This window comes from Pelodiscus sinensis, chromosome 3, assembly GCF_052426305.1.
Source record: "Pelodiscus sinensis isolate ZL-2025 chromosome 3, ASM5242630v1, whole genome shotgun sequence".
Classification (NCBI taxonomy): domain Eukaryota; kingdom Metazoa; phylum Chordata; order Testudines; family Trionychidae; genus Pelodiscus; species Pelodiscus sinensis.
Genome location: NC_143054.1, coordinates 25,144,652 through 25,171,529, shown reverse-complemented (window position 1 = coordinate 25,171,529; position 26,878 = coordinate 25,144,652). Strand labels below are relative to the sequence as shown.

Below are 26,878 nucleotides of genomic sequence, written 5' to 3'. Positions count from 1 at the left end.
AGGCATGCGTTCATACCCTACAAAGGTACATTGGATTGGGATGGGCTCACTTTGTCAGACACACTCACTAATGCAACGTCTCCCCCTGCCTGGTTGACAAAATGATATGCACCATGTTACAGCGAGGCTGTGGGTGCCCTTGAATAGCAGTGGTCAAGAACATTCTCCCATAGCCATGGCACTGTATCACACTCAAGTGGTGAATGACACACAACATTATCTTCCCAGTTTTTAAATTGCAAACTTCGTAGAATTAAGCTTGATTTCATAATTCTGCAATTAGACGGAAAAATCAGGAATATTATGGAAAGTTTTTGGAGGAGGATTGCCACCTCTGCCTTTCCCAACCAAAAGGCTACATCATTACCTCCCACTGCCTTATGAGGGGCAAACCGGCAAAGTGCTCTGAGGCGGGGGGACAGGGAGGGAGTGTTCTCAAACATCTCATCTTTCTGAGCAACTTGCTGCTCTGTCCTCAAGCAGGGAGCTGCTGCTGAGCTGAGGGAGAAGTGCCCCTCCCCAGGCCAGGCAGCTCCTTGCAAGGCAGCCCAAAGCCCCTGGGTGGGGCTTATTAAGCAGCTGTGGGGCCATGCTACTGTGCAGCTTAGAGGGAACCTTGGCTAATATGTAATTCAGAACAAAGTAGTGCATTTTGCTATTGTGAATAATTAAATCATTGATTGGCACAAAAACTACAGAAACGTTCATTTCAAATAGTGAAGATAACACATAGCAGCAGTGACAGAATTCATTAAAAAGTAGCTGAAACATCATATAAAATTAAACTGGAAAAAACAATGCTTAAATATAATCTTAGGTCTTACAAATATATTTCCAGTATTTTCCTGGGTTAGTTATTCCTAAAATAATTTCCATAAAAGCTTTCCCTCTTTTCCCTCTGTTGGCCTCACCTGTCCTTCTACAAACACCCATGTGCATTGCAAAATGGTTTTAACATGCTTCTTACTCATCTGAGCATAGCTTGTATTAATGTTTCTGCAGTTTACTACGCAGTAATGGATTCTCCTCATGCACTTCTACCATAAATATTAGATGAAATTCTGGTCTTTTTGTAATCCTTTCATTTTGAAATATTTAAATTAGCTAACATTATGATGAGCAAAGAGACCATTAACTATTCCTCCATTCGGAGCTATTGATTATTTTAGTCTAACAAGTTTTCAGTGAGCACCAGTGTCTATTCCTAGCATGGGAGGAAGGGGATAAAAACAAGACATGAGTAGGAGACACACTGTACCACTTTATTACAGAACCTAAATCTGAAACGATCAAATTCTGTTATCTATTTATTCTTTCAGCTAGTTTTCAGTTCATTTGAAAACATTTATACCCAAGTTAATTTGAATTAATTTTTCAAATGAGATTGAGACATTGCCATTTACTTTATTAAATCCAACACATATCACATATACAATACTTTATTCCCTTCAACTGCAACAGAATTCTAAGGCTGTAGAAATAGCTTATCACTTTTCTTAATGCTTGAAAAGAAACAGTCATGGCATTTGCATAGTTTCTGAAGACTGGATCTTCTCTCTAATTAGTTTGGCATCAAACTTTTACCCTCTTAATATGGCACACAGTTAGGGTCACAATGGTCTATTCACACAGAATATAAAGAATTTGCTGTAGCATATTATCTCTACACAGATACAGATAAGTATTCATTGTGGCACTGTCATATGAGAAACTCTAAATAGAAGATAGGGGCGGGATAGTTTAATATTCCACAGTTAGGAAAATGGATGGTTGAGGTAGAATCATTCTATATAAGTATCAGTAACCAGATAATGAGTTGGGAAATCCTAGGTTTGAAAGATGCAAGTGCGCAATGCAAATAGTTTTCAACATCCAGTCGATTTCTTTGTTTTGTTTTTAATATGACTAAACTTGAAAAGCTTTTTTCACAGAGGTATGTTGATGAAAATGAAAGAATAATACGTAGTGCTTCTTCTCCAACTTTCGAATACATTGGGAAATATTTTATCCTAAATTCCTCCAAGCTTGCATTTTCAAAATTATCTTTCGCACTTGAATCATATTTTATTTTGAGTGCTTGTTCTTGCAATACTTCTGGCAATGAATCGACATCAACGTTGAAAGGATTGCGTAATTTATGAATGGGGTTGCCAGAAAAGTTGTTTGGAAAATAGCAGATGAATTCGTCAGCAAGGCAGTCTAGACGAAACACAATTTTGTTCTTCACATCCTCTTTACAAACTTCTTGGAAATCTTCATTTTCAGCGAGTGATGAAAATGTCAAGTTAGGCATCTGAGCTTGTGTTTGATATTTCCAAAGCTGGATTTTCTCCGTAAATGCTTTGATGGCATCATGGTGCGCTATAATGTTTGTAGTGTTGTTTCCTTGCAGCTTCAAACTGAGGTTATTCAAAGATTCAAAAATGTCCATGAGGTATGTCAGTGAAAGTTGAAACGTTTGGTCCATAAATGCATGATATAACTCTTCTTTCTTCTGTTGCTTGAGGAAAATTTACACTTAATCTTTCAGTTCAAATAATCTCGAAAGCATGTTACCTTTGGAAAGACATTATACCTACATGTGAAACAAAAGAGTTTTATAATTCGCTCCCAAATCCGTGCAAAGAGCATAAAAAAGTCTCGTATTTAAAGCACTGTTCTTCACAAAACTGACAACTTGGATAGCCAAATTCAATGAGTCACGTAGGTCATCTGGAAGGGTTTTAGTAGCCAACGCTTGTCTGTGTATGACCCAGTGAGTTGTGGTTACAGCTGGATTTTTTTCTTTCACCAACATCACAAATTCAGAGCAAGAGTCAAGAATTGCTGGAGCACCATCTGTGCATACATCAACCAGTTTTTCCCCATGAAACTCTATTTTCTTCAAAAAAGTCAGAAATGCTTTTCATAATATAGAAGCCTTTGATGTGGTCATCAATTCCTTCAAAAAAAGCAGTTCTTTCACAGTTCCACTGTTAAGGAATTGAACGCAGACAAACAACTGACAACATTGTGCTACATCAGTGGTATCGTCACACTGAATTGCGAAAAAAGGAGAAGCCAACACTGTCAACACAACTTGAAGTTTAAGCTTTTTCGCCAGCTCATCGATGTGACATTTCACGGAACTGTCAGAAAGCAGAATTTCCGTTTTTTCTTGCTTTCAACACCAAGCATAGTATCAGCTGCTTTCAACAAGCAAGGCTTCACAATAATTTCTCCGATTATGTGCGCTTTCTTGGCTTTAGCGATGAGCAATGACAGTTCATAAGATACTTCTACCGCTTTGGCCAATGCTTGATGAAAAGTTCCAGTAGTGTCCAGCTTCATGTGTTTCAAATTTTGAAGTTTAGCAGCAAAAACTCTTGGTTACTCTATCAAAGCGCTGTGGTTCTTCGCCAAATGTTGCTCAAGACAACTAGGTCTCAAGGTGTCATTGCTAAGAACTGTGTGGCATACTACGAATTGAAGATGATCAATCCCGTTTTTTTCCATGATGGTGAAGCCATCTACCTGGAAGAGGTAGAGGAGAAGCTTCTGGCTCAGGGAGAGGGCTCCAGGCTGGAGAGTGTTGGGATCAGGTGGAGTGTTGGGGTGCTGAGCATACCACAGGCTTGTGGATGTGAGGGTGCAGGAGTTCAGGTTGGGGTGTATGAGGGGCTCAGGGCAGGAGGGTGGGGAGTATGATGGGCTCAGGACACAGATTTGCAGGGTGTGGATTGTGCAGTAATGTTGTGGCAGAAGACTGGGGATGTGAGACACTCAGGACGGCGTCATTTCCAGTGTCAGTGCTGGGTTGTTTTTTTTAAAGAACTAAGAATCTATATCTATGCTATAATGTACAACTATGTACAGCAAAAGGGACTGCAGGAATAAACTGGGTACGAGCGTGAGATAAGCTCTGAGGTATTTAAAAAAAACTTTTTAAACTAGGAGGAATACTCAAGGGAAGTAAAAACAAGGAAGAATGACAACTTTCAACAAGGGAGATCTCACAATAAGGAGGGAAATTGAAGAGACAAAGTTCACTCCGTCTGTAGCCTGAGGCGATCAAGAGGAACTGACGGCGACCGAACCGCACAATTACTCAAAACAGCCAACGCCGCGAGATGCCACTGTACATGCACAGTCCAGTCGAGTACTGCTACTGCAAACATCTCCATTCTGTGGCACTGGGGCAAGCCCAGCATCTACAGTGGAGCACCTACAGGGACATCAGTCTAAGAAGAACCTGGCTTTCTGATCTATGGGAGAAAGGGGTAAGCTGGGTCACCAAGAATTAAAACAGGCACTTCCATCTCTCGGATTCTGATTTTTCTATCTGGAAAAAAGTTCCAGTGTGCACCTTTCAGAAGGGGCAGGAGTTCCTAAAGATGTGCGCATCTTTCCTGACCATTCCATGTTGATGTCAGTGAAACAGCCTATGTGATCCATTAGCACCTGCAGCACCATACAGACATACCCCTTGTGTTTATGTAAGTATTTAATTGGCAAGGCAGTTGGGGGCCAACATGGGGATGTGTGTTCCATCTATTGCTCAATTATAGTTTGGTAAGCCCATCGTGGCAAACCTATCCATTATGGTGTGAGTGGGCAAGATGCGGCTAGCGAGCCAGATCCGGCCTGCCATACTGCCACATCCACCCCGTAGCTGCCAACACCTGTACCCTTATTAAAGGGCAGCTGCAGGCATTTTAAACAGCAGGCTGCTAATTGCTATGCAGTCTGGGCAGGAGCTTTGTGTGCTGTCACCGCCCCCAAGCAAAACCCCCCAACTTCCACTGGCCAGTTCCTGGCTAATAGGAGATGAGAAATTTTGCTGATGGCAGGGGCAGTGAATGAAGCCACCTCCCTCCCACCTTCCCTCTGCTGGAGCAGAGCCACATGGAACAGCACGCCCAGCAGATAGGCATGCAGTCTGTCTCAGGTTCATGCAGAGCTGCTGGCTGGGAGCTGCCTGGGTAAGTGCCTCTCAGCTAGAGCCTGCCTCTGGCACCTCATCCTTCCCCCCACCCCCAACTACCTGCCGCAGGCTTTCACCAAAATCCTCTGTATCCCCTCTCCCCACCTCCTCAAGGACACAACTGCCTCCCAGACCCTGAACCCCCTCATGTACCCTTCTCCCAGACTAGAATCCTTTCCTGCACACATACCCTTCCCTGACCCCCAACCCATTCCCCTGCCCCACATCACACCCAACCCTCTGCGCCCCTTTTCCCCTTCTCCCAGGTAACTCCCTCCCAGACCCTGCACACTCCCTCCTACAGCCCTGCTCCACACTCATAACCTCCTGGACCTTGCACCCCAATCTCCTGCCCCAGATCATACCCCCCCTTCACCAACTCTTTCAGATCTCACACACCCCTCTCACAGCCCAGTCCTATATCTCAAGCTCCCTTATACACTTCCTTACAAGACCCTGCATTCCCTGCAGAGAAGTGCAGCCCTTGACCACTTACCAAAATCTTGGAGTGGCCTCCCATTAAAAATTATTGTCCACATGTCCCAGAGTCACAACGCTCTGTAGCAGAATGGTATTGATCACCTTGGCTACATGTATGACACAGTTCCCACTGTAGATTTCCCTACTCCGAACTGATTCCCCACTGAAGAGTAGCTGTTTGGAGTTGCAAGCTTCCAGAGGGCTATTGCCACATGCTTCTCCTGGGTCAGAGCAGGTCTCATTCAGGTATTCTGGCACCTCAGGGCAGGGGAAAGCCATTTGCAAAGTTCAAAGAAAGTGGCCTTGCACATTTGGAAGTTTTGCAGCCACTGCTCATCGGCCCATATCTGCATCACAATGCAGTCCTACCACTCTGTGCTTATCTCATGACACCAGAACTGGTGTTCCACTGTGTCCACAGGACTGACTGGTGGCTGCACCTGCATCAGTGCCAGGCCTTGCATGAGCAGCAACTCCACTGTAAGCCGAGATTCATCTTCGTCTTCCTGGTTGAGTGACATATGTACACTCGCGAAGTAGTGTGCCACTAGGTGCACCACAGCACTCATCAGCATCACTATGGCTTGCTGCAAACCAGAATCCATGCTTGTGTTGCTATAGCATCTGTGCAGGAAACCAGAGCACAAAAAGGCATGAACACACTACTTCCCATCGATCTCACACAAGGAGAGAGGGACATACTGATTACATGAGTCCATAACCACCCACTGCAGAGTTTAGTCCAAGCAGGCACTGGGAGCATAGCTTAGAATGCAAAGCTACCCTCAGTACATCACTCTGAGTAGGCTCTCTAATGTGGAGACAGTACTTTGGACTATATTCGATTCTTCCAGTAGTCAGAATACTATTCTTTAACTTTGCTAAATCAGATGCCAAGAAATTTACCATAAAAGGTTCGACCTTAGCTTGTAGGGTAGACGTGGTCTAAGTGAAGTACTGGCCAAAGCACAGCAATCATCAAACAGAAATTGGGACTGTAAAAATCCAGCTGCTATTAGTACCATCTCTTTTTTGGCTAGAATATTACTTTCTCTGTTTATTTTTCTGTAGTCTAGTTTTGCTCTTTAGATGCAAGGTTTTCTTAAATGAAGAACACTTGCATAGTGATGCATTTTCCTGAAGTTAATATTCTGCACAGTGTTTATTCTTTGTTGTAAAAGTTTAAGGGAGTGCCCTCTGGAAACAATGCATTACAGAAGTGCAAATATTTATTTTGCCTTTTAAAATATCAGTTCAAGCAGTATCCTTCATTATGCAATAAGGACAGCAGAAGCAATATAAGCCAAGAGATGAGTTTTTTTTAACCTACTGGTTAAAAAAAAAAACCCTTACAATGGTCCACTCTGGGTAAGGTTTTTACTCTGTGGAGAAACCTACCGTATTTTCCGGCGTATAAGGCGACTGGGCGTATATGGTGACCCCCTAATTTTCTAGTTGAAACATAGGTTTTCGCCTATACTCGCCGTAGAAGACTACCCCCCCTTAAGAGGCCAACCGGCAGCGCCCCAGCTGCTCTGCCCCAGGGTCCACAACAAAAGCCTGGTCTGCTGGGGGAGGGGGGGCACACTAGCTGCGCGCCCCCCCCCCAAGCAGACCAGGGACACGGGGAGCAAAGCCGCAGCGGCAGCGGGGTGCCACGCCTCTGAGGCTTTGCTCTGGCAAAGCCTCAGAGGCGCGGGACCCCGCTGCTGCTGCGGCTTTGCTCCCGGTGCCCCTGGTCTGCTGGGGACCATCTCCAGCAGACCAGGGACACCGGGAGCAAAGCCGCAGCCGCGGCGGAGTCCCGCGCCTCCCCGGCTTTGCTCCCGGTGTCCCTGGTCTGCTGGGGACCGTCTCCAGTGGACCAGGGACACCGGGAGCAAAGCCTCTGAGGACGCCGGCCACGGGACAGCCGCAGCGCGTCTGGGCTGTCCCGCTGCCGGCTTCCCCCGAGACTTTGCAAAGCCGCGGAGGGGCTCGGTCAGCGGGGCCTCTCTGCGGCTTTGCTCCGCGTTTTCCTAGTCTGCAGACCAGGGAGACGCGGAGCAGCTTTTCTCGCCCCGGAGTACACGGGTGGCGGGACCGCGAGGTCCTGCAGTCCATGTCCTCCGGGGCGAGAAAAGCCCCGTTCGTACCTGCAAGTTGGGGATTGCCTGTATGTTTATACCCGGCGTATAAGACGACCCCTGATATTTGGGGGATGTTTTTTAGTATAAAAAGTCGTCTTATACGCCGGAAAATACGGTAAAAGGGGTGTAATATGCATAGTGGATGAACTGTTCACAACTTCTAACACCGGAACTGAGGCTCTTTCAATTCATTTTGTTGCCAGTACCAGGATGTAGAGGAAGCACACAAGCACTTCCCTTTGGAATTCACTCAGCAATGACAAAGTGGCTTTTTTGGAGGGTGGGGAGAATGTATACATCATCCTCTGTGGCTTTCTGAAAATTATCTTTCTTTTAAATGTTGAGACTCATCTATTTTAATATCAGCCACCACTATATATTTTAGCAAGTAGCTCTTTAGATTTTCTTGTCTGTCTCAGTCTTATGAACATCTTCAAAGGTGGACAACTCTTGTTCTATATCTTCCTGCTGCAGTGAGGAGGCAATAGTGTGGTAATTGTAAGAGTATCTAAACACCTGATTTTGTTGTTTATATTCAGGTCTCCATTGCTTTAATGATTTCAACCCTGCAAACAACTTTATGTGAAGAAAAAATACTATTCTTTCCCATAAGTCGACAACAAGTGACAGTACATTCAATCATCTCTGAGTAGAGATTAAGGAACCTTACGATTTATCCATGAAATAAATGGATTGGAGGCCTCATAAGGTAACTGAGGTCCCAGGTCAGAGTCGGTTTTCTAATTTGCAGACAGAGGTTCCACAAATATTTAATAAAACTAGATAATACTGGATGAGCAAATATGGAGAATCATTCTAAAGAGGATGAGAGGCTGACACTGTAGCTAAATGGAGCTTAGTCAACTAATGGATAACCCTGATTCTGTAGATACAGAAGATAACACCAAATGAGGTAGGTGGCATCATCAGCAACAATAGAAGGGTTGCTTCTATTTCTGCAGAAAGTAGTGTAGATTCATTTCTTTGTACTATTCAGTCATACTATTGTACTTCAGGAGAACAGGAGGACTCTAACCCTGTGAAACAAGTCCTGTGAGGAGTCATGTCCTGAGGTAAAGAACACATAGGCTGGAATGAACCACATAATCTGCATCTCATTATAGCTGAGAAACGGTTGGGGAGCTTGAACAACAGTTGGAGAGAACGGTGAAGCAGATAAGGGTGCCACGCTTGTCTTAGTCATGTACATGCTAGCAGGATAATTTTGGTTGTGTCACAATGGGCTTGAGCAGTTAGTTGTGGAGGGATGGGAAAACTAGGATCACTTCTTATCTGAGATAAGCAACCAATATTGCCAGTTTTATGAATCATCCTTGGGGTCATGGAAAGGCCAAAAGAAAGCAGTCATTGAAAATGATTCTGATCCATAGTGAAGCATAGGTCTTTGCTGTGCAATTGGTATGGCATTATTAGTAAATGGGCATCTTGCAGGCTGAGAGCCAAAAACCAAACGTCTTTTTGTCTAGTGAATGAATTATAGCTGCCAGAGTCACCATTCGAAAAACTTTTGAAACTTTATAAACAGTTAGGCTATGTCTACACAGCAGCATTATTTCGGAATAACTGATATTATTCTGAAATAACAAAGAGCACATCTACACTGCAAGCCGTTATTTCGAAATAATGTTGAGATGGAGGATTTCTCAACTCCTGTAACCCTCATTTTACGAGGAGTAAGGGAAGTTGAAGGAAGAGTGTTCTTCCTTTGACTTCCTGCTGTGCACACAACACCAAAAGCCAAAATAAGCTTTTTTGACATAAGCTACGCAATTGACATAGCTCAAGTTGTGTAGCTTAATTTGACTTTTACCATGCTGTGTAGACATGCCCTTAGTGGGCTAACTGGCACTCCTGTAAATCTAGTCTAGCTTTGTCTCAGGGATGAGGCAATGGAATAGGTCCTGTGGGTGGTTTGCCCTTGCACTTTCATAGCTGAAATATGTGGTACAAGTAAACAAAGTTTATATGCATAGGCGAATGGACAATTCTAACTGAAAATATCCAATCAGGAGCATGAGAGGAAAACAAGCACATGAAATGGGAGAATTCACTTCTTAAAGAAAAAGAGAGTGTTTTATAATTATATTAAGAGTTTTTTGGACTGCAGATAATGAAAGTAACTTAATAAGAATAATGTATATCATATAATGATGTGCATTAGAATAAATGTATTCTGATTATGAGACTGTATTTACAGTGTACAAATTAATAAAATCAGTTAATAGTTGTAGGCAAGAGCCCACCATATTTAACAGACTCCAAACTACCATGTAATACATCTGTAAACAGTGTTCTGCTATTCTTTAGTAATATTTCAAACTAGCATTGTTATTTTTTAAAAAACAAAGTTGCTCCAAGTGAAATGTGATTTATAACTAATGTTCCTTTATTTGTCCTAACAAGACAGATGGGAAATGAGTATCAGCCACAAAACACCAATTTCTCCTATCTTGAAAGTCTGAAATAATAAACATTGACAGTTTACATTTTCAGTTGTGAGGATTTCAATTTTATTTAGCCTCTATTATTATCTTTATATATTATCTCTCTCAGCACTTGAGCTAAATTAGAAATTACTCTGCTGAACGAGTGGCATTCAAATTGTAAATTAAAAATGTGAAAATTAAAAGTAACTGTTGGAACACTTCAGAAAAGTCAGGCAAGCTCACATCTCAGTTTTTATGACCTTTTAGAAGCAGAAGCTTTATGCTTTGCTGTCTTAATAGATGAAGGAGGTAAACAAGTGTGTTTAAATGAACCTGAGTAATCTTTTTTATAGTTATATTGATCTTCACACTTGATTAGTGTTTAAATGCCACAATGTTAGCAGGGTATACAAATTGAGAGATGCAACAGCTCCTTTCAAAACTAAAGAAAAGAAACCAGTTCAATTTAGCACTGAATAGGGTGTATTTTTACAGTCTGTAATACAACCATTTTTTGCTCCAAATTTAATTCAAAATAATATCTGGACTAATAATGAAAATTTCACTCTCAAATGAATTTAAAAAAAAGAGAAACCCCAAAGCAGGTTAGACATGGAGAGTGTTCTTATGGAGATTAAATCTGAAGCATAACCACACAGTGAACCAGTGCACCCGTAACAGTGCTATTATCTGTGAAACAATGGGAAAGTGGGTAAGGCTTCTTTTTACCAGAACCCTTACTGCAACTAAGGACTCAAGTGATGTGGCATTGACATTAAAAAATGAAAGAAAGTATGGGAAAGTGGACCATTTCTACAGCTCCACATACAACAGATCAACCATAATAGGAGGCCAATTTCTGTTACAGGCAGTCCCCGGGTTACGTACAAGATAGGGACTGTAGGTTTGTTCTTAAGTTGAATCTGTATGTAAGTCGGAACTGGTGTTCAGATTCAGCCGCTGCTGAAACTGACTGCCAGTTCTGACTTACATACAGAATCAACTTAAGAACCCCAGGCATCCCCAAGTCAGCTGCTGCTGAAACTGATCAGCAGCTGATTACAGAAAGCAGGCCAACTCTGCATCGGGCTTCCTGTAGTCAGCGCTGGTCAGTTTCAGCAGCAGCTGACTTGGGGACGCCTAGGGCAGAGCAGCTGGGGTACTGCTGGGTTGCTCCAGTAGCGCCGCTCTTCGGCGCTACTGGACCAAACCAGTAGCACCCCATCTGCTCTGCTCCAGGCGTCCTGATTCAGCCGCTGCTGAAACTGACCAGCAACGGCTGAATCAGGACACCTGGGGCAGAGCAGCTGGGATGCTGCCTGGTTGGTCCAGTAGCACCCAGAGCAGCACTGCGGGACCAACCGGCAGCGCCCCAGCTGCTCTGCCACAGGCATCTGGAGAAAAGCCTAGTCTGCTGGGGGGGGCGTACTAGCTGCGCCCCCCCCCCCCCCCCCAGCAGACCAGGAAGACGCGGGTGGCGGACCGAGACGCACCGCGGTCCCGCCACCTGGGTCCTCCGCGGCTTTGCTCCTAGTTTCCCTGGTCTGCCAGGGAGACGGGGAACAAAGCCTCTGAGGACGCCCGCAGCGGGACAGCCGCGGGGCGTCTGGGCTGACCCGCTGCCGGCTTCCCCGAGGCTTTGCAAAGCCGCGCGGGGGGGGGGGGGGTCGGGCAGCAAGGCAGCCCAGGCACGCCTGGGCTGCCTCGCCACCCGAGCCCCCCCGCGGCTTTGCAAAGCCCCGGGGAAGCCGGCAGCGGAGGAGCCCCATAAGTCGGATCCGCGTAAGTCGGGGACTGCCTGTATTTAAATTTAAAAACAAGATAATTCTGCCATCTATCTGGAATCAAATAACTGTGTGCATGCAGGGGACAGGCTGGGGGTGGGTGGGTTGCTAAACAAAATTAAATGAAGGCAACATAAGCTAAACTAGAAAAAGGCATTCACTCTCGAGGAAATGTGGCCACATGGGGAGCTGTGCTGGTATAATTACTGTGATATATTATACTGGTGATTTCTTCAAGTAACTAAGGTCTAATAGAGCTGGTATTTATGGGACTGTAACTTAAAATTCCATTGTGTCCTAAGGGTGGATTGGCTGACTCTCAAACCCCAGAATTAAGTACCACAGATAAGCCAAGATATGTCATGCAGTCAATCACCATTCTCTTGATCTTAAATTCTCTATGGAGCCCCTGATAAACAAGGAGTGAAAACCAAGAAATGCATGGAGAGTCTGTTTTCTTAACATTCAGGATTCAGGTTATACCATTCTCTCTTTTGTATTGTGTATTCCTAAACTGAAGTGTGGTGATGTACTATGAATTAAAGCACTCAATCCTTCTACAAGTCAAGTCTATAAGGATTTTGCTACTGTCTTGGAGCAGTAGGTGTATATCTCAGTGTTGTAACCAGATTCTCTGGTAGTATCATTTAACATTTTACTTCCTTCTGAAAAATCACTGTGTTTTGCCGTTTCCTATACTATGAACTCAAAGAGACTACACGAAACAAAGCTGGAGAGCTTTTAACACTTTTCCGCACACAAAATATTCACATTATCACATAAAGTATAGCAAGGATGAATTTCAAAGTGTCATTTTTGATATCTCTAATTTTTTTGAGTTTCTAAATTAAAAGCATAAATGTATACAAGCAGTCCCCGGGTTACGTACAAGATAGGGACTGTAGGTTTGTTCTTAAGTTGAATCTGTATGTAAGTCGGAACTGGCGTCCAGATTCAGCCGCTGCTGAAACTGACCGCCAGTTCCGACTTACATACAGATTCAACTTAAGAACCCCAGGCGTCCCCAAGTCAGCTACTGCTGAAACTGATCAGCGGCTGATTCCAGGAAGCCCAGGGCAGAGCAACTCTGCCTCGGGCTTCCTGTAGTCAGTGCTGGTCAGTTTCAGCAGCAGCTGACTTGGGGACGCCTGGGGCAGAGCAGCTAGGGTGCTGCTGGGTTGCTCCAGTAGCGCCGCTCCTCGGCGCTACTGGACCAACCCAGTAGCACCCCAGCTGCTCTGCCCCAGGCGTCCTGATTCAGCCGCTGCTGAAACTGACCAGGCGAAAAGCTGTGGGGGGGGGGGGGGGGGGTACTAGCTGCGCCCCCCCCCCCCCCCCCGCCAGCAGACCAGGGAGACGCGGGCGGCGGAACGAGACGCACCGCAGTCCCGCCGCCCGGGTCCTCCGCGGCTTTGCTCCCAGTCTCCCTGGTCTGCTGGAGACCAGCAGACCAGGCAGACGGGGAGCAAAGCCTCTGAGGACGCCGGCAGTGGGACAGCCGCGGCGCGTCTGGGCTGTCCCGCTGCCAGCGGGCTCCGGGGCTTTCTCTGTCCCACTGCCGGCGTCCTCAGAGGCTTTGCTCCCCGTCTCCCTGGTCTGCTGGTCTCCAGCAGACCAGCAGACCAGGGAGACGGGGAGCAAACCCCGTTCGTAACTGCGGATCCGACATAAGTCGGATCCGCGTAACTCGGGGACTGCCTGTATAATTGTCATATCTCTATAGAAATCTGTTCAGCTTAGTTTATTTTACATATTATCTATTACTTACCCAAGAAACCAGGTAGGTTTATAACTAGGAAAGAAACACTGGCACATTTTTAGTTACTCTTCCACACGTTCCTAAGTTTAATTAATTAATACAAAAATTTTTAAAAACCCATATTACTGAATTGTTCGAAATCATCTGAGAAAAATAGGATCATGCAGTTTTTAAAGCATGTACTATACAATTGTTTTGGTCTGTCTAGTTATTGTAATATACCCTATGTCATGGATATTAAGCATGTGTTAAAATGGCTTATATGTCAAAGATGCGTATGTGCTACAGTAAAAATGCTAACAAAAACATGTATTTGGTTGTGCCCGGACAATGGGATGTGGCTGGAATTTGATTGTTTCTCATAAAATGGAAAGGAAGGGGGTCTGGCAGGAGGGACAGCTGTACTTCAGTATGACCAGAGGGGGGCAGCAAGGGGCCAGAGATGGGGACTGGGACAAATATAACCTCATTGGGCCAGCAGAGGCAGGGATGGAGAAAGGGATCGCTATCTATATATAGTTCATAAGTTTGTCTGTCTGTCTGTGGGTACGTCTAGGCTACATACCTCTGGCAACAGAGGCATGTAGATTAGACTACCAGGCATAGGAAAATGAAGCGGCGATTTAAATAATCGCCGCTTCATTTAAATTTACATGGCTGCTGCGCTGAGCTGATCAGCTGTTTGTCGGCTCAGCGCGGTAGTCTGGACGCGCGGGGGTTGACATCAAAAGCATTTGTTGACCTCCCAGGTATGCCTCCATGCATGATCCAACCTGCCCTTACATTGAGTTGCTTAACAATGGTGTTTAAGTATGGGTAGGTCCACAATGCAGCAGGGAGGTGTGGTTCCTCGAGCTGGTAGACAGACATGTGCTAGCTCTAATCCAACCATCACCAACAATAACTTCTCATTTAACTTTGCAGTTTTTTTTTTTCAAAAATGCTACTTTAAGCAAAACGTTGTTAAGCAAATCCAATTTATTCCTCAGAATGAATGTAAATGGAGGTGAGGGGAAACAGGTTCCAGGGATTTTTTTTCAGGGTAGCATAAACTTACAATATAAGTTTTAAACAATGTTAAACAATTTAATATTATACAAAGCAACAATGATTAATAAGCTTCGGTGAGGTGATGAAATCAGAGGGTAGAATATTTCCCAGGGAATGTCTTGCTACTGAATGATGAAGTTGCACTCAGCTGAGGCTTCAAGGATTACATATTGTGAATGGAGCCTCACACTCTGGGAGGAGCATGGACTGAGGAAACACAATAGGCACATGACAGTGGCTGCAAACACCTCCCTGCAGAAACTGAACATGATGACAAACCCACACTATGGCACTTGATTGTACCATAAACTCCTCCAGACAGTGCAAACACAACTGCACAGTGCCATCGGGTATGTGTATGTATGTGACAGACACACACACAATGTAGGTATGTTTGAGAGAAGCAGACAGATGTGTACTCCCTCTAAGTATGCTAGCCCCACTTTCCGGTGACTGCCCTCGTAAGTAGTCCAGGCACAGGACTAGGATCTGAGTCTGTGATATCCTGCTTTGTGGAGATGGGGTATGCAGTGCGGGGCTTGATCAGTGGAGAGGGAGGGACATCAGCACACCCTCCCCCTCTCTTCACAGCAAGCAGGGGGCTCCCAGGAGAGCTTCAATGCAGAGTGGGGAGAAGAAGCTGAACTGCAGCTGCTCAGCCACATACCAAACAGGGAACATAGGGGAGATTCCAGACCACCCTGGTTCCATGCCCCCCACAAGGAGACTCATTTCCCATGAAAACCTGCAAGTTGTGGAGAAAGCAGGCCACCAAACAACATTATAAGGCAGCACTGCAGAATTTTAAATCAGCATGTGCTCTAATATAGACAAGCAACATATCAACAAAATAACATTAACTGGGAAAAGTTAAGTGAGAAGTTACTGTACAAATAGCAGTGTGATTGTGGTGACATAGGCTGCACCTAGGGCTAGGCATTCAAATACACTCCTGCCTGGCCCCCACAGTATGTACTGGGGCAGCTAGCCCAAGCTACAGTCTGTGATACCATGGCCACACCTCTAGTTTTAGGCATTAGCTCAAACTGAACTAACAAGTTTATGTTCAGCTCTGCTACAAATCACAACTCTCAGCTGCTGTGTGCACACATGCTAATGCAGGGTGGGCAAGACAGCCTCTGTGGGCTGGATCTGGCCCGACAAGCCAGTGGATCCAGCCCATGGCCTTCCGGCCACTCCCCCACCCCCAGGCCAATTGAGACCTGGGGACAGGTGTGCACACGAAGACTCCTACTCTTCCAGGTGTACGCTGCACGATAGGGAACCGCTGGCTGTTTTAAAACAGCCAGCGGTTCTCTCTAGCCACTGCGGGTCCCTGGCAAGGTAGGGGCAGAGGGCGTGGGACTTTGCGCACTCTCCCCACCCCAAGGCCCTGATTGGACTGGAAGAGGGGGAATGCACAAAGTCTCTTCCCGCTGCAGTGCCTACAGGGAACCAAGCAGCTGTTTTAAAACAGCTGGCGATTCTCATTGGGTTGGGGAACAAAGTCTTCATGTGCTCTCCCACCCCCAAGCCTATCAGGGTCTGTGGGCGGGGGAGCACGAGATGACTCCTGGACCTGCCCTTTCTGCCCAAGACCGCACCCTTTCCGAGGCAGCCCCTTCAGAAATTAATGAAGTGGCCTCCTCTTAAAAATTATTGCCCACCCCGGCCCTAATGTATATATAGGGAGGAGGGAGGATTACTGCCTGTTTCCATGCACAGTTTACTTTAGATAAGCAATTTGTAAAAGCCCTGGCTCAGCACATCTTTCCATGATTAATTGCCTCAGCTAAATGAAATTATGAGGACCAATGAAAGGATGTGAAATTCCCTTACCACAAAGTCAGTCAAAAGCACCAGCAAACTAAGTTATAAAAGCTCACAAATGCGTATCCGACTTAAGTTTATTTTAGGTTTTAACTCTGCAAGGCCACTTATTTCTGGTTTGGTATACTACATTTTTCTCTGTGAAATGGACATCTTAATGTCATGTTTCACTCCAGAGTAAATATTAAGGATGAATTACTATGAAAGTGCTGACATCAATATAAGAGTAGCAATGCTAAGAGAACCAATACAATGACAAACAACTTAGGCAGGTCACTAAAGCATTAGAAGTTTGAACAATGATTCAGTTTACATGCCTTACTTTCCCACTGCTTCTTGCCTGCTGCTTTTGATTATGGCTTAGTCAAAAATATGTACAGTAGTAGCAAGTGCTGTACAGCAAACAGATGAGGATCAATTTGTAAACCTTTATTTTTTCCTAGGCTAGAGTTCTCAATGAGGAACTCGATGGGTGGGATAGCTTTCTTTAATGTAACTAATACGTTACAATAGGGGATGAAGTTCCAGGACTTAGAATGTAGGCATTCTTGGTGGCAGCCCTAGGGTTTGGAATTCACTAATAGTGAAGGGGTTTCAGGTCAGAATTTGGTTGGGGGAGGGAGGGGCGGTGCACACCATGATTTGGGGCGGAGGAAGACAGTGAGAGAATGGTGAGAACAGACAGAGGAGAGCAACTTTAGCAGTGTTACTGAGCATGCTCAGTACAAGCCAAGCAGTAAATTGGGGGTGGGGACCAATTCCTTTCACCCTCCCCCTGACATCACCTCCTTCTAGGGCTAAGGTACTGGAAAACTTGAGCTTTTAGGAGGTAAGTTAGATACAGTACTCTTGTCAGATATTTGCTAATTCCTATAGTAAAAAAAAAGAATGAAATAAATATTAGACCCACTCAGCTCTAATATTAACATATTCTGACATCTTGTGGCAAGTCACTTAAGGGATACTGGCTAGCCTTAAAATATTTATATGCTTGTTACTAACTTTGTGGGCAAGGGGAGAGAGAGAGAGAGACAGACAGACTGTCAGGACTCTGGCTCTCAGTTCTATAAGTGGAATGGGGTCTAGTGGGCTATAGCAGGTGGCAGATACATCTGGGCTCTATATAAGATCAGAATGGTCATGTTGGGTCAGACCAATGGTCCATCTAGCCCAGTATCCTGTCTTCGAACAGTGGCCAATGCCAGGTGTTTCAGAAAACATGAACAGATGGATCAAATGAGACATCCCATTGCCTATTCCCAGTTTCTGGCAAACAGACACCATGCCTGCCCATTCGGGCTAGTAGCCATTGATGAATCTATCTTCTTTGGCCTTATTTTGTTTTTATTGGAACCCTGTTATAGTTTAGGCATTTCCACCATCTCCTGGCAAAGAGTTCCACAGGCTGACTGTGAAGAAACAATTTGTTTTGTTGGTTTTAACTCCGGTGCCTGTACATTTAATTGGGTGAGCTTCTTGTGTTAATTTTAGTGAAGGAATAAATAACGCTTCCTTAATCTTTTTTTCTATATCATTCATGATTTTCTAGACATCTAACATATTCCCCATCCTTTAGTCATTTCTTTTCCAAACTGAGAAGTCCTAGTCTTGTTAATCTCTCTTCATATGGAAGCTGTTCTTTACCCCTAATCATTTCTGTTGCCCCTTCTGTACCTTTTCCAAATCCAATACATCTTTTTTTAGTTGGGGTAACTAGATCTGCAAGCAGTATTCAAGATGTGAGCATACCACGACTTTATGTAGAGGCAATATGTATTTTTTTATTATCTATTCCTTTCACAATGATTCCCAATATTCTGTTAGCTTTTTAATTCTTAGACTGCCACTGCACACTGAGCAGATGTTTTCAGGCAACTATCCACAATGATCCCCAGATATCTTTGAGTGATAACAGCTATTTAGACCCCATTATTTTTGTATGTATAGTTGGGATTCGATTTTTCTATGTGCATTACTCTGCATTTATCAACACTAAATTCCATCTGCCCTTGTGCTTCCCAATCACTCAGTTTTGTGAGATCCATTTGTAACTCTTCGCAGTCAACTTTGGATTTAACTATTTTGAGTAATTTTTTAGTGTCAGCAAATTTTGCCACCTCACTGACTGTCCCTTTTTCAAGAACAGTTATAAATTTAACCGTACTGGTCCAAATGCAAATCCCAGCAGCACAACACTCATTCCTACTTTTTTCCTCCTGTCTTTTAAGTAGAGTACCTGGCAATGTTTTCATGATAATCTAAGGATCCTTCAATTATGTTAATGACCAAGCTTTTGTTATTCTTCATCATCTGCCTCCCTTTTTTATAACAAACTCCCTGTCCCAAAGGCAAAGCTGGAAGCAGCTCAAACTCTGTTGCATTTAAGAACTGCCTCTGGAGCCAGGGCATGTAGCTTTAAGCAAATCTCAAGTATGAAATCCAGGGTTTAAAACTTTGGGGGAGGGTACTGTCCTCCAGGTCCCCTAAATGGTGCCCTCTCCCAGTTGGATTCTGTCACTTTGACAGCAGGATGCAAAATGGACCATTTTGTTTGGATGATTTTCCAACCATTTAAAAATGTTGCAATAACCACTGGTGATTAGGCTCTTGGCTCTAGTCCTTTCAGTAAACATAGAATGGTAATTGCAAGGGGTTGTGGACTATAGTATGCTTTTTGTTTAAATTATGCAAAAGTACTACTAATGGGTGTCTTATAATGCATGAGAGAAATAAATCCATTGTGTACCCCCCTTTGCAGGAAAGTATCAAAAATCAAGACTGTGCACTTTGTCATTGCACTGTGACCAAAAATCTGACTGTTAGCAAAAGCATTCCTATGATCTAGTGTAACCCATTTACATAGCTATGATATTTGGCTTATATTTTTGTATTAAATAACATTAGCAGACATCACTTCATTATATTTGGTTGTAACACAAGAAATCCACAGGCCTGTATCCTGTATGATTAGGTAAAGCAAATTACCATGAGTGTTTGAAATCTTTGATGTAGATAAATGCCCTAGATTTTAGGGAATTGAATGTGTTTATCAAAGATTTTTGGGACCTGTTGGCAACCACAAGTTACATCACAAGAAAACAGAAGTAATGGTCAAAGCCAAAGGTAACAGGCTTCAAGAATGAGATAATTTGTTTGAATAGGTATGATTGTGCTATTAATATCCATGAATATGCTAGTCTCTACCATAAGCATACCTAAGATTATGTGGGTGAGGAAATTAGATGTGGGCATGGAAGGCTGGGCACTGACATCAATATTCAGGATAGCTTTCCGACTAGGTGAGCTCCCTTTTGTTCATCTTTAGCGTAGCTTTTTCAATATAACACCTACTCAACATCTGACCCTTTTCTCCACCCTCTTGAACACTGAGGAAAATGAAGCATTGGGCTCATTTGGTATGCCAGACACTAGTCTTCTGTCTGCTATCACCAGGTCCACTAAGAAAGAATGTGTGCGCGCTAGTTGAAGGAGCTTTTGGAAGGAATGATACCACATATATCTCCAGAACTCTATTATTTAGTTTTGATTCTGTGGTTTTGAACTTTGAAAATTTGTTAATGTTAAGAAAAATCTCCGAAGCTCAGCTATGTCCTCAGCATTAGTGTTCTATCCCCACACACTGAGGCTCTTCACAAAATACATTTAATTCTGCACAGCCTGATTTCAGAACAATCTAATTACCTTATGGTCAGAACATAGGCGGGCGTATAATATTATACAGCCCACTAATAATCAGGTTAGCAGTATCCATATACATTCTTACCCCTTTTCAACACTCGCATGGACTGCAGAAACAATCCCTTCTAGGATCTGAAGTGGGTCATTTATTGAAGTAAATTCGGTGCTGTTGTCACTGTTAAAAGAATCAGATGAAATCAGATTATACAAAAACATAAATATTTTAGAATAAATGATTCTGGACACATCATCTAATTTAGTTTGTACACCTGAAGTTCATTTATGAATACTGAGTAAATGTGACAACTTTTACAGTTTCCTACTTGATTAGTACCTTATGCAATGGGAGTAGTAAAAATGGAAATAAACAACAGGAGAAAATAACTCAAATGCACTTAAAGGAACAAATCTGAAGAGTGAAAATGCCCTGGAACATGTGGTATTCTTCAGAATGCCCATCTGAAACCCAACCTATGTGAAAAACTACAGAAATGCATTGGCAATATCTGCAGTGTAACATAATTCAGTGTGGGCATCTTCCTACAACTGGTTATTAATAGGCTAATGGCCATTCACAAACTGAGTCAACATGGATTCTCAAAGAGAAAATGTCTGCCTAGGATTAAATACAACAATTATGAATCATGTACCCGAGTCAGAGAATTTCCATTTGGGGGAGACACACCTCTCCTCATGACAAGAGATTATAAGAATCAGAGTGGCTGTTAGCTACTTATCTAAATATAAAAGTTGAAGTGCAGTTTAAATATTTGCCTTATGAAATGGAATTTCAAATCTTTTCATATGAAGTCTAGGCAAACGCGAAAAACGACTAAAATCTTAAGAGGAAACTGAATTACACTAGCACTTAGGAAAGCTTCAGAAAGTCTGTTCTTGTCTACTTATTTTTTATAGATATAAAAAATGTCCTACATGATTAGGTTATTGAATACCTGTTCTAACCTGTTAGTTTATTTGTCCCTATTATACTTTAACATAGGATTGTTTCAGATAGCATTATGTTAAAGACCTCCAGTGAATCCAGTGTGCAACAGCAAGAGCTACACAGACCAGTTATATGGCAACACATTAGTGTGCTTTAGAAATCATAGACATAGCCCACATTATGGCTCTGGAAAGACAATCCGACAATCCCTACACGCAGTGACATTTACCTACCTAAACTAACTGTGCTCTGAAAGAGGCTAAATCAACATGAATCAAGTAACCATCTCTAGTGTTTACTGGATAAATACCAATTTCATTTTTCTCACACTGGGGCATTTTACCAGCATGTGAACTAAAAACCGAAATTCAGAAGCCATAAAGGTACATAATTCTGCATGGAAATAATGCATACTAGATCCTGAAAGGTACACATGCAGAATTTTCTTTTATGCTCTCAAACACAAGGGGGTGCAAAATACACATCTCATATCACATTTACAACTCCTTACATCGCAAACACACCTTTACCAAGCAGGCCCAGCTATTGCTTCCATCAGTTCTTTCAGGCATGTAAGCAAATCCCATTGGCTACTGTCTACTCCCGGGGAAGAGACGAAAGATGGTATGGGCAACCAGTTGTATTTTCATTTTTATCCTATAACAGTGTTTAATAGAATCCTTTGGGTCAGAGTGAATGGCTTGTAAAAGGATTTGATAATTCCCCCAAACCAAAATGCACCCATAAATCAGACTGCAGCAACCAACAGTCATTCAGTCTAAAACTTTATTCTTTAGTGGAGGCTTGTAATTTACTTATTCTTAGTTATGTTAATTGATGTGTTAGGTCATAGCCATCAAATTCAACCATATCAGTGATTCATCCAGTCATGAGTACCTCTCAGATCAATATAGTAGAATGCAGCACAAGGAAACCATTTTTTGTACACAGTATAACTTGGGAAACTCTCAGTCACATTACCTAAATTTGGATTATTAATGCTACCTTGCAACTCCAGGAGAGCACATCACTTTTCAAAGCAATACAAGTAGCTATGTATATTTTAGAGCCCTTTAAAGAAGAGTTTAACTTTATAACATGTAAAACCTTCCAGTCATTTTTGTATTGGTAAATATACATCATAATTACATTTTCTTAAATACCATTCTCAATTTGGGTCTCCCAAATTTTTAGTGGGTGCCATGCACTACCTTGGGTAAAATTTAAAAGATTGAGACCATTTTGACCAATAGTTTGATCTTTAGCTCTGTGCAAAAAAACAAAAAACAAATCTATGTAGACACTTTTTGAAAAGTAGATACTTTGGGGCTTATCTCTCTCGCAACCCCTAGCTGAAATAACACAATCTGGGTCACTGGCCCTACTCCGTATCATCCTAAGGCACTAAGCATGTTGATATTACAAGACATTTAAACAGAAGTTGGGACAGAATGTTTAACTGTAGTGGCACTATCATGTCATCATAAAGAGGAAGCAAATAAAATTAAAATAAAGGACAGGTTTGTAGTAGTTGGGACAACATGCCAATATATTCTTTTCACTGAAAAGCCAAGAGCCAAGCTCTTTCTCCAACTGTGAAAGAGTAGATGGAACACAGCTTTCTTGCATTATGGAACATAAGTTTACTAAGGTCTATTCATTTTAGTTTCTTACATTGCACTTAGCACCATGGTGTTTGGGAAACTTCATCAGAATATCTATATACTATCCAATATCTGAAAATACAGATTCTTTACAGAAAATATTAGCACGCATCCATCACTATTAGGAACATTATATTGTAATACCATTACTGTTTAAATGACATAACGGTAAGTTATTTTGCTAAACTGTCTCATTTCATACGGAAATTATTATTAGATTTTTTTTTTAGTTGCAGACGTGTCCATATAGCAAGATAAAAGTAAATGCAAAAGAAAAATGGAAGAGGAGAAGGAGTATAATCAGGTCATTATAGATTAGCTATTATATAGCTCAAAAGTTCCAAATCAAACAATAGATTCTAAGGCAAAATTAGATGAGGGGCAGGATGGTATGGCCTAATAGAGTATTTCAGGAAGGGTGTTTCATACATAAGATGCTACACAAACAGAACAGAAGAATAGTCCCTGACTGAAGAGCTACAAACTAATCTGAGTATCAGAGGGGTAGCCTTATTAGTCTGAATCTGCAAAAGTAACGAGGAGTCCTATGGCACCTTATAGACTAACCGAAGTGTTGGAGCATAAGCTTTAGTGGGCGAAGACTCACTTCGTCATGCATCTGACGAAGTGGGTCTTCACCCACGAAAGCATATGCTCTAACACTTCGGTTAGTCTATAAGGTGCCACAGGACTCCTCGCCACTTTTGCAAACTAATCTGAATCCAACATGCAGAAGTAAAAACCATATGAAAGAATGGGGGAGGGGGGAGAGGAGGAGACTGAAAAAGCAAAATTGTAGTAAGGAAACAACATAGCTATATGCACCATCTGTTTAAAAATAATTAGAAAGAATCCAAAATAAAATTTCAAACACTGTCATAGAATCAAGAGAGTTGTAACACTTAAAGCCACATTTTAAAGATTCTTTATAGACTCATTTGAAATTTCCCATCATATCTTGTTGGACCAAATTGGGTTTTTTTAACTAGTTGTGCAATAAGGGAATTTGTATGTAAAACACATCACCAAAGAACTGAAAGAGTGTTTTAAAAGCCACAATCCAAATCCCCTAATATAGCTCACTGAGGTACAGAGGGAATGAGAATGGTTTTATGGTTAAATCTCAGGACAGGTAATGAAGATTATGAGACCTACTCCTTTATTTTATTCATTCAGGATATACCCTTTCTATGGGTAACCAAATTTCATGCCCTGGGAGAAAGCGTATCCTCTAATTTTCCAGTTTTTGAATGACCAATATCCTGAAACACCTCCAGTTTTTTATTTAAAAAAAATAAAAAATAAAGCAGCTCTGCACTCCTGGAAATCAAGCTATGTATCTCAAACTGGCCTCTACTTGAAACAACCAAAATTAAAGAGAATTTCTGAAAACTGAGGCCTTAACTTCTCTGTTTTTCACTTTTCACACCTGTGAAGCAGGAACAATATTTACTGTCCCAGGATAATGTTAATTCATTAACGTTTAAGATAGTCACATGGAAGGTGCTGTAGAAGGGCTAGTATTATTTCACCAGAAAATGGATACATTGGCACTTTCTCCTAAAGAGTCAAGTCTAATTATCCACGGTAAAGATGTCTTTTAAATTACAATTGATATTAAAATCAATTAATTTTAATAAAATATTGTTTACTTCTAGAATAAATACATGGTCGGAAGCAAGTATAGGTTGAACCTCTGTAATCTATGACTCTCCAGTCCAGCATCATCCATGGTCCAGCAGAACCACGGAGGTTGCTGGACCAGAAAGCCCCAGAGGCTGGCAGCGGATGCTGGTCAGAAGTCCAGTGGCAGGGGGGCCAGCGACGGTCAGGAGTGCAGCTGGGTTGGAAGCATGGGGCCAGTGGCCAGAAACCCAGCCGAGCCAGGAGCACAGTCGAGCTGGCAGAAGGGGAGCTCTGCTGGGGCTGGAAGTGCAGTCAGGACAGAAGCCCTGACAGGGTTGTGAACAGGAACCAACGGCCTGAATTGGCTGGGAGGGGAGCCTGGGAACGGGAGCCAGAGGCCAGAAGAGAAGCATTTATCTTCACTGGTCTGCCAAACTCCCTGGCTCAGGATCGCATAGCTCCAAAGGGTGCTAGATCAGGGAGGGACAACCTGTACCTTAAAAAACTGATAATATCAGTACTACCTTAAAATTGGTTAAGACAATAAAAATATTTACAGTTCAAAAGACTTTTACATGACAATCATCTCTTAAGTTTCACAAGGAATAAAGTTCTCTTATTTTCTTCCTAATTAACAGTACTCAGACGCTACTCACAAAAGCAAACAATTAATGAAACATTAGTCCTTCACACAGATAATATGGTATTTTGAGTATGTTTTTCTTTCTCCCCCATCTCACGCCCCTCTCAACTCCCCCTGCAAGATAGCCAGAAGCTTTACGGTTAAGACTGTATGAATCTAGTATAATTAAACTGATGAAGGCACATTTTGATTTCAGTTCAGCTGCAGAAAAACTACATGAATTGAACAAACAAAAATCCTCAAAAGCAATACAATTACAAAGAATACTAAAAAGGTGAATAAATTAAATACAGTTAAATCTTTTCACCTAATTGCATTATTCATTAAAACAGCCTTATTAGTTCTTTAGCTTAACATTTTATCCTTTTATATTTGTGCCACCCTTGGACTGTAGGAAACCAGAAAACTTTTGTACCAGTATTAATATCTGGGCCATTAGCACATTCCACTGGGAAATTATGAGTCACAATGTCACACAATTGCTGTAATTTCTATAAGAAATGCCATACAAAGGGGTAATCCTCAATGTGTTTAGTACAAGTGTGGGCCATCATTTTTGATGGCGGAGGGGGGTCACTCAAAGGTTTTGGAAAGTGGTTGAGGGCTGCACTCTTCCAGGATATTAATGAAGGAATTCCAGGGTCTGGAATGGAGGTTGGATGCTGAAGGGAGCTTGGGGTATGGGATTGGGGTGCAGGAGGGAGAATGTGGTCTGGGAGGGTATGTCTACACTACAGCACTAATTCGAACTAACAATTCGAATTAGTTAATTCGAACTAAGCTAATTAGAACGAGTGCGTCTAGACCTAAAAACTAGTTCAAATTAGCGTTTTGCTAATTCGAACTAGCATGTCCACATTGAGTGGACCCTGAACCGAAGTTAAGGCTGGCCAGAAGCAGTGTCGGCAGGGCATCAGTTTAGGACTTAGAGCGTGGAGTTGCTGCCTCAGGCTAGCCGAGGGCTGTGCTTAAAGGGACCCGACCTCCACCCCGGACAGACAGTTCTCAGGGTTCCCCGCTTGCTTGTCTAACTCGATGAGGGACAGCAAACCAGTCCTGGCTTGGAGTGCCCTGAGTGCCCACACTCGGCACATCACAGCACTCGGCCATCAGCCCGGCTGCACTTGCCACAGGCTGCCATCCGGGGGGGTCAATCGGGAGGCTGCAGGAGCGCTTTCACCTCAAGGAGCCCACAGAGCCACCCCAGTCATTCCAGGTGTCTGGAATGCAGAACAACTGGCTTTTTAAAGCGTAAGTTGCTCTCTGTTTCAGGGTCCTGGCAAAGCGGTCGCAGGCCAGATCCAGTGGCTTGGTGGGCTGGATCCGGCCTACTGGCAGCCTCTTGCCCATCCCTGGTTACATACTTCACTGATGTACTAGGGTACAGTTATTTGTTACAAATTCAGACCAGTTTTCAATGTAGCTACTAGAATAAAACTAGCAGTTCCCAGAGGTAAAAGACTTTGGATTTTGGGGATGGGCCCTAGGCTCAGGTGTTAGGGTAAAATCTAGCATAACTAAGTCCTTTTACTACTGAAGACTTTGTCTCGGTTTTGGGGAGAGGAGGCTAGAACTCAGTCTGAAAAGAGTCTAACCCATGTTATGGCTTATATGGTATGGAGCCATGTGCAATTCTTGTGCAAGTCTAATAATCCCCACACTTGAACCAATTAAATGTCTCATATATGGAAGTATGGGTGATGAGTGGGTATCATCCCTCCTCTGTGTTAAAGAGTAATAAAAGTTGCGATCTGTTTAATTTTATGTATATGTCTGTCCTCATCTTGCCATCATCTGCCTTAATCTTGGAGGATGAGGCAAGTTCTGGAAAAATGGAAGAAAACAAATGTTGTGCCAA

At 42.9% G+C, this 26,878-nt stretch overlaps 1 protein-coding gene across 5 annotated transcripts in view; it reads right to left on the bottom strand.

Moving 5' to 3' along the window:
- Positions 1–26,878, bottom strand: part of NBAS (NBAS subunit of NRZ tethering complex) — a 341,233-nt gene that overhangs the window by 58,386 nt on the left and 255,969 nt on the right. For all 5 annotated transcript variants that reach the window (XM_075923472.2, XM_075923475.2, XM_075923474.2 and 2 more), the window contains one exon: positions 20,227–20,316. In XM_075923472.2, the coding sequence (XP_075779587.2) occupies positions 20,227–20,316 (90 nt within the window). The remainder of the gene's footprint in view (positions 1–20,226; positions 20,317–26,878) is intronic.